At 35.1% G+C, this 17,127-nt stretch overlaps 1 protein-coding gene across 8 annotated transcripts in view; it reads left to right on the top strand.

The window, feature by feature from the left end:
- Window positions 1-17,127, top strand: part of CPEB2 (cytoplasmic polyadenylation element binding protein 2) — a 63,981-nt gene that overhangs the window by 45,968 nt on the left and 886 nt on the right. For all 8 annotated transcript variants that reach the window (XM_029235061.1, XM_029235059.1, XM_029235056.1 and 5 more), the window contains 6 exons: window positions 807-977; window positions 2,307-2,396; window positions 7,331-7,449; window positions 7,711-7,825; window positions 9,790-9,971; window positions 14,017-17,127. The exon at window positions 14,017-17,127 is cut by the window's right edge. In XM_029235061.1, coding sequence (XP_029090894.1) covers window positions 807-977; window positions 2,307-2,396; window positions 7,331-7,449; window positions 7,711-7,825; window positions 9,790-9,971; window positions 14,017-14,244 — 905 coding nt within the window. In that variant the 3' untranslated portion in view covers window positions 14,245-17,127. The remainder of the gene's footprint in view (window positions 1-806; window positions 978-2,306; window positions 2,397-7,330; window positions 7,450-7,710; window positions 7,826-9,789; window positions 9,972-14,016) is intronic.

Here is a 17,127-nt window from a genome sequence, read left to right as displayed (position 1 = left end):
TGAATCTGCAGAATAATTTCTGTTTCCTATACCAAATATCTTTCTCCCTGATTTTGGTCTTATAAAATTAAAATTCTTATTTCTAACATCTAGCTAGCTATAGTTCACAGACATGTAGCCCCTTCCTTCTCACCTCAACCCCAACTGTATGCAGGCCACAGAGTCTAGCATCAGGATTGCTGCAGAGGATTATACAGGCTGTGCCCATATGAGGGTGGGCTCAGATGGGGACTGAAGTCCTAGAGGGGGTGCCTTTTTCTGTTTTGCATATGTGCAGAAGCACATATTTACACATATGTGTGTAAATATGTGCATATTTACACATGCAGTAAATTAATTCAAGGTCTTATATGCAAGTATTACTTGGTGCTTTTGTCCTTACTGTAGTCTGCAAGTGTTTTTTTAATGTCTTCTTATCTGTTTAGTCTGTGCCATTTCTTTCTGCCACCAATTTCTAAAAGGTTTCTCCTAAAACCTTTCTTCTAAAAGGTTACACATCCAGTCTACCCATCCCCATACATCATATTCTTGCTGCTTTCCATAAGAAATTGAAGTGATTTAGTGTTTGTTTGTGATGTAATTGTTGTCATATGACCATGTTTATTTCTAAGCCATTCCTCAGACAACTTCTCTCTTGAATCTAGGTAATTAAACCTTTAAACTCTCTGAATTTTCCTTAATTTTTTTATGCCTATGTCGCCTTCAATTTTAAGCCTTTGAATTTGTTGTTGCTCTTTTTATGCCTGACTTTAATTTATCATTTTCTTAGATCCGAGATTCAAGTTATATTTGTTCTTATATTTTAGGTCGTTCTTCCCTCTTTCCAATAGATGATGGCTTGCTGGATGATGGTCATAGTGATCAAGTTGGTGTTTTAAATTCACCCACATGTTACTCAGCTCATCAAAATGGAGAGCGAATAGAACGTTTCTCTCGAAAAGTTTTTGTTGGTGGTCTTCCTCCAGATATTGATGAAGGTAAAATGATGATTTGGCATATAAAAAACAAACCTGAAATATAATGTGAATGGGGATATGGAGGTTTTTTTACCTCTAGAGATTTTCAGTTAAAATGGATATCCATCTCTGTTTAAATATTTTGTCACCTGTTGAAATATAAAGATAATTGAACAAATAACTTTTTTAAGTTTGTTTCTTTAGTTTATATCTTATGCATATTATTATTGTGAGCATTTTTTGTAAATAAGATTTTCATCTAGTTTATCTCCCACTTAATGTTTTTAAATATAGAACATATTTGAATACATTAAATTTTTTTATGTATTTATTTAAAACTTTTTGTATGACTATAACATGCATGCATGCACACACACATGCATGCACGCACGCACACACACACACAGTGAATTAAAGGTAACCAACCACAAAACTTTACCTGTAATGCATGACAGTTAAAAATTCAATTTCTTTAAGTATAAATGTGCCTTTAGAAACACATAAGAAAAGAGGCTATAAAACCCAAGCAAATAATAAAAACAGTACATAAACAGGAAATTTAGGTTATACAAAGACTAATAAGCATATGTAAAAATTATCGTGTAATAATAACAAAAGAAAAATAATTCAAGATTAAAAATACAGAAACTAATATTTGCAAAGCTGTGGGAAATCTGCCACTGTCATTCACAACTTACTAATAGAGAATATATTGCTACATTTTGGGAATTTTTTCAGTTGTGATTCAAATATCCACAAACTTATTCTATGTATTAATCAGTATAATAAAGTTTCCATGTGATAAAATAACCTAGAACATGTCATTGGATGTGACCTGTATGTCTTTCGGTGAAACTACCTGGCATGTATCAGACCCTAGTATATTTTAGAAATATTATAGCTTTACATGTCTTGTTTCAGCAATATTACTTTAAAGTTTAAAGAGTTTAAAGTAATATTTTACTTTATCAAGCAGTAATGGATCTCTTTATGGATCTTTAACTTGATATAATATTGGCATGTTTTTCAAGCCAGTGATATTTATGATTTGCTATACTATAAATCCATTAGTGTCCATACATTAGTATATAAAATTTTAGAAGTCACACTGAATTGATTATTCTAGCCAATGTGCTACTTAAAAACTATTTCGATTAAAATAGCTATTAAGATTTATGTATCATTTTAGTGAGGATATTAGACATGTTTCTAGTATTTATATTCTAGTTTATCTTAGGCTATTTGGTACTTTAAATTTTTAAATCTTTAAAATAACGTATAAAATATAGGAATTTTTTAGAATGAATCATTAAAACTGATTCCTAATGCATATTATTGTACTTTTTTAAGATGAAATAACTGCTAGCTTCAGAAGATTTGGGCCTTTGGTAGTAGATTGGCCTCATAAAGCAGAAAGCAAGTCCTATTTTCCACCAAAAGGTAAGAGATTTTTTTGTTAATATTTGCTAGGGAATAAGTTATATGAGAGCTAATTTTCTCTGCCTAAAGTATCATTCTAAGTAACTTGGGTAAAGACATATAATAAAGTTTCTCTGATCAGTGAAATTAAGAAATGTGTGAAGTGAGAATAAAATATAAACCTATGACTGTTTTAAGTATTGCAAGATATACATAAGTGTTCCAGATAATAGCAGATAACAAGAGAGCAGTATATACTCTGTTGGTGAATTCAGATAGAGAAGAAAACGAATGGTCAGAAAAAAACTCAACTACATAAAGAGATAAAATGTGCAGAGGATGCCTAGTTGTGTTACTTACATATTGCCAGGATACTACTGTGACTGGTCACCAGAGGACAAGAATCACAAATTGAGCGCACATTCATTTGAGCAAAGCAATGCCACAGTCAGTGGGAACAGGAAGGATCACCTCACCCGCCCAGAGTGGGGAGGGGAGGCAAGGGGAGAGAAGTGAACATGAATCCAGTCAGTCAGATTGCTAATGGCACATTCTCTGAAGTGAATAAAAGAAAGGGGAGGTTGAAAGACTAAGACTTTACTTTGAATATTATTGAAATGTAATTTTAGAAATGAAAAAACACACTATTATTCTCATGGCTGAGTGGATTTTCAAGCCTGGAAAAAAGACTCCAGTAGATCTATTGAATAATCTGATTTTGGCTCCAGGAAAGGAAACATGTTAAGAGTTATTGGCATACAAAAACTAGCTAAGGAATTCTGGTAATAAATTATATGAGCCGTCTCTACTTTTTGTCATTGAGAATTATAGAACTTCCATTAGTGGTGTATGTAATTCCTTAGAGAGATGGAATAATGTGGTGATTTTTTTTTAATACCTTTAGATCTTATACTTACAGAATCCTTTGAACCAGAGATTCTAGATCCCAGGCCTCCATGAGAGTCTAGTTAGAGATATGGACCTGTCTCCATATACTCTAAATTTTCACATGATTTTGGAGCTTACTGGACCTGGAGGTCCTGAATCCTTGGTGTAGAGAGAAAATTAGCTCCATATTGATGTAGATGTTCATTTCTTAGCTTAGTTTTAATCTGTTGTTCAGTGTTATGATCTTGTCCTTCTATACAGTTTATTTTACTGAGTGTTCAATAAAAATGCCTGTTGGTTTCTAATGTTCCTGACTAAATTACCATCATCCCTTGTCTGGACTATTTCAGGTGTATGACTAGTCTGTCCACATTTCTGGCTATCTCCAGTTTTTCTCCCACAGCATAGCTAGAGTAATATCTGTGAAAACAATCTGATGGTGCTACTCCTTGCTTCCAGCTTAAAACCCATCAGTGGTTTCTCTTATTGTTAGGATAAAGGCAAAAATGCATTCTCCCTGCCAGCCCTCCCCATCCCGTTCATTCTCCCAGTATTGCTTCTTGTTTCTTTCTAGCTCTGCAAACTGGCCTTGCTCTCTCCTGCCTCAGGACTTTTATGTTTGTTGTTCTCTTGACCTGAAGGCTTTCCCTGCTTCTTCATCTGTATATCTCCTACTTTTCTCAGCTGAAATATCAGTTGCTGGTGGGAAACTGTTAAGGACCCACCTAATGAGGTCAAATCCTCCTATTGTAGGCCCTTCTAGAACTGTGACCTTTCAGAGCACTCCTCACAGTTGCAATATTACAGTTTTACAATTTTATAAATATGCTTTTATTTTATTAATGTCAGATTCTTCCATTAATCTCTCAGACTGTGTCTTTACTCATCTTTGTATTCTCAGTAATTCATAGGTTGATAGTTGCCTAATAAATGATATATACAACTATAAATACTGTAGGATAGTTTATCCTTTGACCTGAAGTAGGTGGGGGAAAGCTTCATTGAGAAATTTTGAACTAAATCTAAAAGATACTGTGCAATTTAGATAGATTAAAAAGTTGTTCAATAGAGTTCCAGGCAGGAGTTGAAATATAATTTTAGAAAGGTATTAGAATTAGTTTTTGTCAAGACAGATACACATTTTCTGCATGGGCAGAAATGTAAGAAAGGTAGGTTGGCACTAATTTCATGAAACAGGATAGTTGCTGTCTTTGTTGCTGTTTGCATTGTTATTGTGGTTTTTGTGGTAGTTGTTAGTTTATTTTCTCAAACTGAAAACAAGAAAAAAAAACAAAAAATATTAGCAGTGGCAAATTATACTATTTTGGTACATTATAGTTAGTTGTACTCATTGCCAAAGACCAATGTTCCTAAACCTTGTGCTTTCAAGCATTTTTGTCATTGATGTAATTCATCATTTTCCATGGTTTGGAAGACACTGTGTAGAAGCATTCAGTTGACAAAGCTACCTTGTAATTAAGGTAATGATATGAGACATTGGATACTGAGCCACACTTATACATACCTCTCCTTTGCAGTGAATAAGATTCACCCTATGTAAACATTAGCTTGTGCTAATAAATTCTAAAGAACTATTAGATGGTATTTTTGGTACGAGTATTTTAATGTTTAACGGCTTGCCTTAGCTAGATCATAATTTACCTGCCATGTTGCTTAATTAATTTTTGTGATACATTTTTTCCATAATAATCACAAAAATTATTAAGCAGTATTAAAATATTAATATCAGAAATTAACATCATAAAAACATAACATTAAAAATATTGACTTTAAAATACTATTTTAGTAAATCAGTCTTATATCCCCTCAATTATTACAAAACAATTACAGCTCTCAAAACCTTAGCTTGGGAACTTCCCTAGTGGTCCAGTGGTTAAGCCTCGGCGCTTCCAATGCAGGGGGCATGGGTTTGATCCCTGGTTGGGGAACTACGATCCCACATGCCCTGTGGTGTAGCCAAAAAATAAAAAAAAAATTTAAAAATTAAAAAACCTTAGCTTGTATCAAAATTAAAGCCTTCACATAAAGAAAACCAGTCTTTTTTTTTATTTTTTCAAGCCTATTTAAATTGTTTCTAGCAATTAAAAAGTTCTAAGATGTGGTTTTAATCTTGCATAATCATACCTTTGGAAGTTTCTGTTTGTGTAGGTTGGCTTTATGGCTTATTTATGAAATCAGGTATTGTAATTTTATTAAAATGAAGTACTTTGTGTGTGTGTCACATCAGACCTTTGTGGCACTAAAAGCCATTGTTGGCAATAAGCTGTGTTTTTTGAATTCCTAGTAAAACGTGACCTCTTACTTCCCATTGTTTAATGGCACAGACATGGTTGGCCTGATTGAAGACATCTTCACCTTGGGACTAGATTTCAGTGCTCTAGGTTTTGTGCATAGAAGTCTTGTCAAGGAAAAGGGGTATTGTTAGGTCATTTATAGTCATCTGCTGCTGGGAATTAATCACATAACAGTAAACTTGTAATGTAAATTTCGATGCCTTCTTTTTATAATGAACTCTGTTCTGCCTGCTAGATACATCATATTTGATTAAAAATTGACAATTGCTTGTCACAAGGAAAGGAGAAGGGGCATATTTTCAAAAGGTACAGGAATCTAAGCAAGAACTTGGATCCCAAGTGCAAACATAGTCTCCAGGCTGTTTGACAAAAAGTGTTCTGCTGCTCATCCACCTTGAGACGGACTTGTGGACACAGAGGGGGAAGGGAAGGCTGGGATGAATTGAGAGAGTAGCACTGACATACATGCACTACTGTGTGTAAAATAGATAGCTAGTGGGAAGTTGCTTTATAGCACAGGGAGATCAGCTCGGTGCTTTGTGACCACCTAGAGGGGTGGGATAGGGAGGGTGGGAGGGAGGCTCAAGAGGGAGAGGATATATGTATACATATAGCTGACTCACTTTGTTGTACAGCAGAAACTAACACAACATTGTAAAGCGATTATAATCCAATAAAGATGTAAAAAATAAAATAAAATAAAAGTCTGACCTATCCTTCAGGAACCTGTTTCTTTTTTTAAATGAATTTATTTATTTATTTATTTATGGCTGCATTGGGTCTTTGTTGTTAGGTCTTCGTTGCTGTGCGCGGGCTTTCTCTAGTTGTGGTGAGTGGGGGCTTCTCTTCGTTGTGGTGCGCATGCTTCTCATTGCAGTAGCTTCTCTTGTTTCGGAGCTCAGGCTCTAGGCTCACGGGCTTCAGTAGTTGCAGCACATGGGCTCAGTAGTTGTGGCTCGCAGGCTCTAGAGCGAAGGCTCAGTAGTTGTGGCACATGGGCTTAGTTGCTCTGTGGCATGTGGGATCATCCCGGACCAGGGCTTGAACCCACGTTGCCTGCCTTGGCAGGCGGATTCTTAACCACTGCGCCACCAGGGAAGCCTGGAACCTGTTTCATTCCAACCTCCCTAAGGGAGTTTTCTTAGTATCATTTGGAAGTTGTCAGGTTGATTATGGAATTTTCCCTCTACTTATGGAAATTCCTGGGCCTTTCCACATGTGCTCTTTTCCACCTGTCCAAAAGTACGCTCTAGAACTTGTCTTACCCTGAGGGCATTTGAAGGAAACTTCAGCTCCTGCTGTGCTCAACTGGTTAATCCTGCCACAGTCTTTAAGAAGACAGTATCATAGGAGACCTTAGAGCTGATCTAGGTTTGAAATTAATCAACCAACTACTTATGTGACTGACTTTGGGCAAGTAGTTTAACCACCTGACACCTCAGGGTTTTCTTCTGTAAATTGGGAATAATGTTTCATAGACTTGTGAGAATTAAATGAAATAATTCACGTAAAGCTCTTATCACAGTATCGGATAGTAAGTGCTCTATATAAAGTAGCTAGTTATTTTACTGAGTATCTCTTTTTGTGTGTATTCCATAGGATATTATGTTCTCCTAGAGAAAGTATAATGATTGTAGTCCTACTTTATAGGTTTTTCATCTTTTTCAAAGGCATGTATTTTCTAAACCATACTGAAATTTGGGGTGAAATCACTTACCTTGACATATTGCCTCATTCTTATGGTTATTACAGGCTATGCATTCCTTCTCTTTCAAGAAGAGAGCTCAGTTCAGGCACTAATTGATGCTTGTATTGAAGAAGATGGAAAACTCTATCTGTGTGTTTCCAGCCCTACTATCAAGGACAAACCTGTAAGTAAATGCTACTCAAACTTTAAGTTACAAATGCAAGTTTTCCAAAAACAGTTTTGAAACGATCGTTAGTGAAAAAATAAATAAACTACCATTTTGAGTTCAATTTTTTAAAATTCATATAATTTATTATATCTGGATAAAATATTAACAGTTTGTTTCCAAACCCATCTATCCAAAATTTTGAACAGTACAGTGGCACAAAGCTCATCAGCTATTAAAGGAGTGAGACCTAATACAGTAATGTCATTTTCTTCATAGGTTCAGATCCGTCCTTGGAATTTAAGTGATAGTGATTTTGTGATGGATGGTTCTCAGCCTTTGGATCCTCGAAAAACAATTTTTGTTGGAGGTGTTCCTAGGCCATTAAGGGCTGGTAAGTAGAATGTTAACAAATTTTGTTTTTTTTTTAAACAATCATTTAAATATGAATTGATTTGGTACGCATTTGGTACTATTGTGTACATGTCACCACTGGGTGGGTGAAGGGCAGATTCTCCTGCTCCAATAGTTGCTTGCTACAGAATTTTGAGACAAATTCTGAGAATTGTTCTTAAGACCATTAAGGAACTGGAGAATTGGACACTCATCTATCAATATTGATAGCTAACTCCAAACAGACTCTGTAAGAAGAATCCACTCAAATACTGCATTTATGACTTCTTAAGTGTAACTCTCTAAGATAATGAGAATTTGGGATCTTTTTATGGAGGTTGATTCTGATATCTGAAGAAGAAATATGGGATTTATTTTAAAGACACTTTAGATAAGTGAATGATAAACTTCTGTTCATCAGTAATCAGGAACCAGAGATCTACCAGAAGAGGTCATATAGGAACATAATTATAGATGTAAATGCCCGCCATACAAGCAAGTTTTATGATACTGTGTACCCTTGTGAAGTGTGTTAGCGCCTTCCATCACTGAAAGCATCCTCTTCCAGTATGGGAGGTGCATGTTAAAGAACTATTCACACATGTAAATACTTACAGACATAGCTACTACAAAGAAAGACTAAGGGGAACAGAAAAGCATACAGCAAGGAAATGTGCTGTAGTCTGATATTTTAAAGATACTTGTATTTGAGCTGTCATATAAAGATTGAACAGAAGGAGCAGGGTTAGGTGGTAGGAGGTTGTGAAGAGTGTTTCAGACAAAGGGAACAGCATATTCAAAGATCTTCAGTGGAGGGAAGCAGAGTGCCTCGGAGAGACTGAGGGAAGTCCAGAGTCACGGCCTAGGGTATAAGGAATGAGGTGAGAGATACAAGAAGACATTGAAAAAGTAAATAGGAGTCAGATCATACAAGTCTAATAGCTAACTTGTTATTTATCCTCAGAGCAACTGGAAACCAATGAAGAGTTCTTAAGTAAAAGAGAGACATGATCATGTTTTCATTTTTAAAAGACCAGTTTAGTTAATGACTTGTGGAGAGGGGAGTCAAATTGAGAGTACTTATACGTAGGCCAATTTAGGAGCCTGTTATTGCAGTCCAGGAGACAAATAGTGGTGGCTTGGGTTAGTGGTAGTGGTGGTGGTGGAAGAGCCAAGTGAACAGATGTCACAGATATTTATAAGATAAATGCAAAGGCTGAATCTCAGTTTTCAGTCTTAAGCTACTAGGTAGACACTGGTACCGCTAACTGAGAAGATAAAGAACACTGGAGAAAGAGCAGGTTGGAAGCAGATTGTGGTATTGGTTTTGAAAGCTAGTTTGTGCCACCATTCAGAGTTCCCAAGGAGAAATTTCAGTTAAGCCATTGGTATCTGCTATATTTTTAAGAGAATCACTCTTGCTGCTGTTTTGAAAATAAACTTGGGGCAGGAGGCAGAAACAAGGAGATAAGTCTATTGCCATGATCTAGATGAAAAAGAATGATACCTTGAAACAGGATGTTAATGATGGAGGCAAAGAGATTGGATTCTAGATATGTCTTGGAAATCAAGTTCAGAGGATTGCATATACAGTGGGGAAAAAAGAAAATAGAAAGGATGAAGCCAAGGGTCTTGAGTTGGCAACTTCATCTTTTCCATTGCTCACTGAGTCAGCAAAAACTCACTCGAGTAGGTTTAATTGGATGGTGGAAGATCAGGAGTGCCATTTAGAACATACTGAGTGATGCAGTGTCTGTTAAATATCAATATGACTTGTCCAGTAGACAGTTGAGTTGTCCAGTTCTTCTGTGGTGAGAGCAGGTGAGCTCTAGTACACAAGAGAAAGGATTAGATTTAGAAAAGAGCATTATGCTATAGACTTTCACTTTAAAAAAAAAAGTACTTAAAAATTGTTGATTTACTGTGTTCTCTCCCATTTGATGTGAACTACTTTTCCTTTTCAAGTGGAGCTCGCTATGATCATGGACCGGCTGTATGGTGGCGTTTGTTATGCAGGAATTGATACAGATCCTGAGCTAAAATATCCAAAAGGTGCTGGTCGAGTTGCTTTCTCCAATCAGCAGAGCTATATTGCTGCCATTAGTGCTCGGTTTGTTCAGCTTCAGCACGGTGATATTGATAAACGTGTAAGTTGCATATTGGGAAATCATTTAAGTCCTAACGTGAGGTGCTGATCCAAAGCTTACTACCCTACAGAGTTAATAATGTAATTCAAAAACCGAGTGTTTATTTTTCTATATTCCTTTAGCTCTTAAAGAGTATTATATCAAAATATCCCTGAAATGTAAAATTCTTGAGCAGACTTTAAATTTTAGGTATAATACACAAAATATAAATATAATTTTAAAGGCAGTTCAAAAATTTTTATCAGCCAATAAGGTCTTAATATCCTTTAACTATAGAGGCAGAGCTTGTTTTAAAAACTTGTACTCTGGAGTCAGATTACTTGGGATCCCATTTCCACCATTTGTTCTGTAACCCTGGGCAAATGAACCCTCTTCATGCCTCTTATTCCTCACTTATAAAATGGAAAACAGTAATAGTATCTCTTTCACAGTTATTTTGAGGAGTAAGTGAATTCACATATGTAGAAGCACTTAGAACAGAGCTTGGCACTAAGTGTTACTTAAGTGTTACTTATTTTTGATTTATAAAATCTAAAATAAAAACACATTTTGTATATTTTCCTAAATATATGCAAAAATAAATATGTAAATAAAGTAAATATATGATGATTGTCCTAAACTTTAAAACATTTACTCTTTAGTAGCATTGCTTAGGTCATCACAATAAGAACTTTTAGGAAGTGTTATGGATGATAACTATGAAAGCTACCCTATTGAATAATTTCTAATACTGATTACCATCTAAAATAAGAGAAAGGAGTGAACAAAACTCAATTGTTTCTTTACAAATCTATCTCATGCTAAAATCTGTGAATAGTTCCTGAATAATCATGTTTACATTTGTAGTACAGATGAGATATACTAAAAATATGAGGTAAATTAACTTTTTTATACCCATTACAGTAGATATAACTTGAGTACTTATTTTACCAGTGTTAACAGTTTCTTAAGAAGCTTCTTCTCTGAGGCTGTACTGTTTTGGGGGCAGGGGAGCTGGTTAACTAATACCCGTAGACCATAGACTCTAGAAGTAGTCCCCAAAATTCAATTATCAAATCATACCATTTAGAAAAGACGTACAGCATAAGTTCAGTTCACATTTGCAAAGTGGCGTTTTTGTTTGCATTGTTACTAAAAATGTTGCTTCCCAATAAAGAAAGAAAAAAATTAAGTAAGAAAAAGGGCTCTGCTTTTACTCAGACATGCTATGAAATTTTGTTTAACTGATTTGAACCTTAGAGTTCCTCTCATTCAGTAGTTTCCAACCTCCACTGCACATTAAAGTTACCTGGGAACTTAGGAAAACCTTGACATCTGGGTCCCACCCCCAGAGATTCTGCTGTAATTGGTCTGGGATGCAGCATGGGCAGCAGTAGTTTGTAAAGCCCCCAGGGTGATTCTGATGTCCAGCCATGCTTTAGACCAGCGGTCCCCAACCTTTTTGACACCAGGAACCGGTTTCGTGGAAGACAGTTTTTCCACGGACGGGCGTGGGGGGGTGGGGGGGGATACTTTAGGCGGCAATGTGAGCGATGGAGGGGATGGTTCAGGTGGTAATGCGAGCTGGGGAGCAGCAGGTGAAGCTTCGCTCGCTCTTGCTTCCTTGCTTGCTTGCTTGCTTGCCCGCCGCGCAGCCTGGTTCCTAACAGGCCACGGACTGGTACTGGGCCACGGACCGGGGTTTGGGGGCCTCTGCTTTAGACCACTGATCTAGTCTAACCCCCTACTTTTGCAGAGAGGTGATAGGGTCACAGAGGAAGTTATTTACATATTATATAATTGTAGTTGTTTAATATGCAGAAGCAAAGGGAAAAGATTATTGCAGTGTCATGCTTCATACCTCTTTGTTTCCAAAATGATAGTGAAGGGCCAATTATTTGGGGCAAAATATTGATTCTTAAAGAGAAACCCTGATACAAAGCAAGTGAATTGAGAAACACTTGCCTTCTTAAAAAGGCATTGAACTACCTGAGAGAAAAGTTTACTTTTTTAAGATATGTGCTACTAAGGTATGTTTTGAACTTTATTTGAAAGAATTTGAGCCTTAAATATTTTACAAGTCATTAGTTTTGCTTATACAAAAAAATCAAACCCTTAATCTTTATACCTTTCATCTCTCTAATAAGAATATAGTTATTAAACCATGAAAACAGATTAAATTTAAATTTATAGCTGATAATCCAGAGATACACAGGATACTTATTTGGAGGGAATTAAAATTGTTTATTCAACTCACCTTTTAGGCTCATGAACACTTTGAAGTTTACTTTCATCTCCCTGATAGCCATGAAGAACAATCACCACAAATGTGTAAATCATTTTAAATTTTATATGTTATTCCATGAGTAGTATAATTCACTGTGACTTCTGGTAGTTACTGAAGTGAATTGTGATACACTTCAAGTTGGCTAATTAATTATTAATCATTTTATTAGTTATGACTCCAGGTGATTGTGTATCACAGATAGCTCCTCTGAAGGGAAAAAGGGAAAATAATGGAAACTAAGAATAGTGAAGAATCAATGAAACTCCCTTTCACACATTCAGGAGCTGTTAGAGATTATTATTAATTGCAAATAGGTTTCGACTGTATTCTAAAATCATAAATTTGAAATCCAGTTTTTCATCTTTGAAGTTTTGATTTTGAGTTAAGTAGATTAGCTTCATAAAATAATATCTAGAATTTAAAAATATGCAAAAGATACAATTTAGGACAATAAAATGTCCAATATATATAAAATATGTTTATCCTAACCCTAACCATGAAATACAAATGCAAACAAAAACGTAATTTCATTACCCTTCTATCAAATGTTTGTTTTACAGTTCTTTTCATCAGTCAACTAGGTTGTTTCTAGTTTGCTGTTACTGTTTTTGTTCAAAATAATGCTGAAGAAAAATACCCTTATATATTCATTTTTTGCACACATGCAAGTATTTCAGTAGAATACATTCAAAATAGAAATTGTTGGGTCATTATTTTTTACCTTGGGCAAACCAAGCCCTTTAAACGCTCAATTTTCTCTTCTCTCCTGAGGAAAGGAAGAGACCTTAGGCTGCCTGGCACTATTCAGTCAGACAAAAGTAGTAACCTTTCATTCATAAAGTTATTACAAGCCAGAAAACAAGGCTGTTGCAGCTAATAGTAGCTAATGTTAATATACAGAGTATTTGCCATGTGCCACACTATCTTCAGTGCTTTTACTTGCATAATCTAATCCTTACAGCTCTATAAAGCAGGTTCTATTGCCTTTCTCATCTCACAGATACAGAAACTGAGGTTAAAAAGTTTAGTATTCAGAGCTGACCTAAGTCTGAGGTCTTCTACTGAGTCAGGCTTTCACAGTGGGACTTTGACTTCATATTTTATAAATACACAGAAGTCTAGACATACCTTTAATAAGGTTATCCACAGTTCTGGTTTGTCTGTACCAGTTATTTACAAGCAGGGTATCCCTCTCACCTGTAGTAGAGACGCATTGCCATGATCAGTGGCTGCTGGGTTATGCCATCTCACAAGTGGCACTGGAATGAGAAAACAAAGGTGTAAATACTATTTGTCTTCCATACCCTTCTGTTTTTCACTCACAGTTACCCCCACCTCTGAAAATATTAACACACAGGTGTTTTAAAGATGTTACTTCAAGAAAGGTGAGGGTGGAATGTTTTGCGAATCAATTAGGATTCTATAGTTTTTTTAAATTATTTTTTGTCTTTGGAAAAGAGAGTTATTTAAATACTATTCAGTTTATAGTTCTCAGAAGAAAACATATCAAAATACAATAAAATTGCCAAACTAAGAACTCATTTAATCATATGGTCAATTATGAATATGAAACATAAAAAATGATTAGTGCAAGAACAAAATGATTTCATTTTTTTTAACCTACTGTATGGTGAAGCTATTACCCAGGGAAGATGCCTGCTTTCTCAGCATTGAATGTTGTTGGTCATTTTCTCTAGAACATTGTATGAACCTTTTAAAGTATTGCTAAAGTGACTTTTGAAGCAGACTTAATGGGATATGTTTTCTCTCTTTTTCTAGGTGGAGGTAAAGCCATATGTGCTAGATGACCAGATGTGTGATGAATGCCAGGGCGCACGCTGTGGTGGAAAATTTGCTCCCTTTTTTTGTGCCAATGTCACTTGCCTGCAGTATTACTGTGAGTTTTGTTGGGCAAATATCCACTCTCGTGCAGGACGTGAGTTCCATAAGCCATTGGTAAAGGAAGGTGCTGATCGCCCACGTCAGATCCACTTCCGCTGGAACTAAGAATAGCAAACCTGCCTCTGTTTAACAAGGAAAGAAAGGGTGCATGTGGCTTACTGTGTCTGAAGATACTGACATGCAGAAGAAATAAGTGCATTCTTCTGCTTTCACCCCAGCTATCAATACATGCATCTTTATCAGCAGCCAAAACACTACAAGCCTCTTGTTTTTCACCAAAACCCTACATCTCAGGCTTACTAATTTTTGTGATATTTTCATGTTAATATAAAATGTTTTTTTGTATTTTCTCCAAGTTATTTTTATATGTAAAGTTAAAATTAGATATGAGAATGTTTTGCGTAGGGGCAAACAGTCTGCTGCTATACAGTGGGTGAAGCGTGCACTTATTTCTAAACGTGGGTTTTTAACTTCAAGATCTGCCCCAGTAATTTACCAAAGGTAGCAAAATAATAGTGAAGATGGAATATGTCTGCTACAAATGCTTATTTTTATTGTTGCTATTTTCAGTGTATACATAAACTAAAAATTAGGGTTGATTTTTTTGCTCTCCATTTTGACTTGCAAGAAATAATACCTCAAGATAATCTGATTTATTAGCTATTTTTAAACATTTTTAATCACAAGCTGTATTAGCTTTGCTGCTATATAGGTGTTATGTGTAAATGCCACCTATTAATACGGGATTGAAAACGTTAGAGACACACTGCATTGCAGATAAAATGCAGGCAGCACAATATGGCCTAAACTGCCATAGTTTTAGAATGTGAAAAAAAAATGCATGTTTACTTACCTGTATACACCATATGCATGCACTAGAATTATTAACTAACAAGAGGTGAGGTATTGCAAATGTTTGAAAAAGCTCTCTTGAATCTAGGTAGCATGAACAAATTATAAAATTTGTTTAAAAAAAGCAAACTTGCATGCATTATTGTGACTTCAAGTTAAAAAAAATGTCCTACATGTGTACAATATGCAAATTAGTTTTAGATTAGAGAGTGCAGCCATTTTGTGATCTGGTCGGTAGTGGAATTTGATTTTATGCAGACTGGATGTAATATTTGTAATCCCTGTGCAATTTTGTGATGTGCGGTTCTAATTCATGTGCAGTGATATAGTATAGATAAAAGACTGAGTAAAAGAAAATTACTAGAATTTTAAGGAAAGTTGATTTTAGCCCCTTTGATAGTTCATGGTTAAGACATCCTTTATAAACCAAAGATGGCCAGCACACTGCTAACTGGTCACCAAATGTAAGACCCACAGGAAGCCCATATTTAAACAAAGGAACTTTATCAAAGAATGCAAAACTTTAGTAAACCTAAGTAAAGTCAAAATGGAGATGGGGAAATATACAGACGGCTAGTTGCATAAAATTCAATTTTACCTTAAAGATAATGGTGAAATCTGGCTTAAACTTGCATACATGTTTGACCTATGTATATTGGGGTCTTCTGTCTAAACTGGGGTCACTGTTGCATGGAAATTGTTGTTCTTAATGGTTAAGAATTGCTTTTTTAAAAAAAAATTTTGATGAAGGAATTTTGGTAATGACTTTGCTTGCAGTTTTTTTGAGAAAGTGGCATGGAAACATGCAATAGTTAATGAGTTTCTTTTGGTACTGAACACTATTAGAATATCATTAGTGATATTTTTTCTCTTTAGAGCATTTTTAATGCAACTAGCCCCTATATTTTAATGTAAGAGTTACTCTGCAATCTAAGCAAAGCACCCAGCAATGGTAGATGTTTTTTTTTAAAATGCTGAAATAAGATTCTTGACTCTAAAGAGAGAAAATTACAAGGGTGTTGCCGTATTGCAGCCCCTTGGGACAATCCTTCACGTGAGCAAAGTGTTGATCTTAATACTGGTTGTCTATGGTGTGCTTTTTTGTACTGTAAAAATATGTGGTTCATGTCTAACTCTGCTGTTTTATTGTGGTTGTGGTTCAAGTTTTTAATGTTTAAAGTTGATGCTGTTTTCAGAAGAGCTTTTTACTAATTTATTTGTCAATGTTCCCTATTTGTTACTTAACCATGATCCTCCAGATTTTTGGAGTATTCTTTTCTAACCTTAACCCTGCCAACCTTGATCCATTTGACATTTGTTATGCACTATTTTTATATCTCTGTGAGAGATTTTTCCAACAGTCAGCTATTTTATGGCACACTTTTTTTGACTGATGACATCTCCTTTGCTATACCTCAATTTTTGGAATTTAGAAAAGAAATCAGTAGTTTTGCAATGTTAATTATTTAGATATTTAATTTCGCAGATTTTTAAACTTTATTTTCATAATTTCTGCTTAATGTTTAAAATTGAAGAGCCTTTTCATGTATTAAATAATGAACACTAAAAATTATATGATGAAAATAATTGGAGATGTTGAAAATCACTTTCCCTTCTTAAACAGAAATAAATATTGGAAATGAAGGGAAATGTAATAGAACACCCTTTTTGCCATGGGTAAAAATTACAGAAATGTATGGTTTGTTTTACCTTCATTTCTGTTACAATTAAAGCTTATTAGTCTAATCTTTTATTCCTTCCCCACCTTCCCCCTACCTCTTTTTTTTTCTTTTTTTTTTCCTTTTATTTACTACATTCTTATTTTCTAACTGTTAAACACTGTATTGGAATTTTTTTTAACTTACAGATCATATTTATTTTACTATTTTTGTAGAAAATTCTTAATTTTGATTGTATTTTTGTATTTTCAAAGCTTCTTCATTTGTGTTCCCTAAATGTTCTTATTGCTGCCCAAAAGTATGACTGTGGAGGAAAAAAAAAAACTTTAAAAATCCACACTTTTTGTTAAGAAGGAAACATTTAGCATTTATATATTTGTGTATGGAAAACACTTGATATTTTATCCCTGTTGCATCTGGCTGCACAGAGCCTCTCCTCAAAGATGCTACAAAACTT

Source organism: Monodon monoceros, unplaced genomic scaffold (genome assembly GCF_005190385.1).
Source record: "Monodon monoceros isolate NGI ecotype Baffin Bay Population unplaced genomic scaffold, NGI_Narwhal_1 Super_Scaffold_20, whole genome shotgun sequence".
NCBI lineage: Eukaryota > Metazoa > Chordata > Mammalia > Artiodactyla > Monodontidae > Monodon > Monodon monoceros.
Note: the sequence above shows the minus strand (reverse complement) of the source record. Positions and strands in the feature narration are given on the sequence as shown.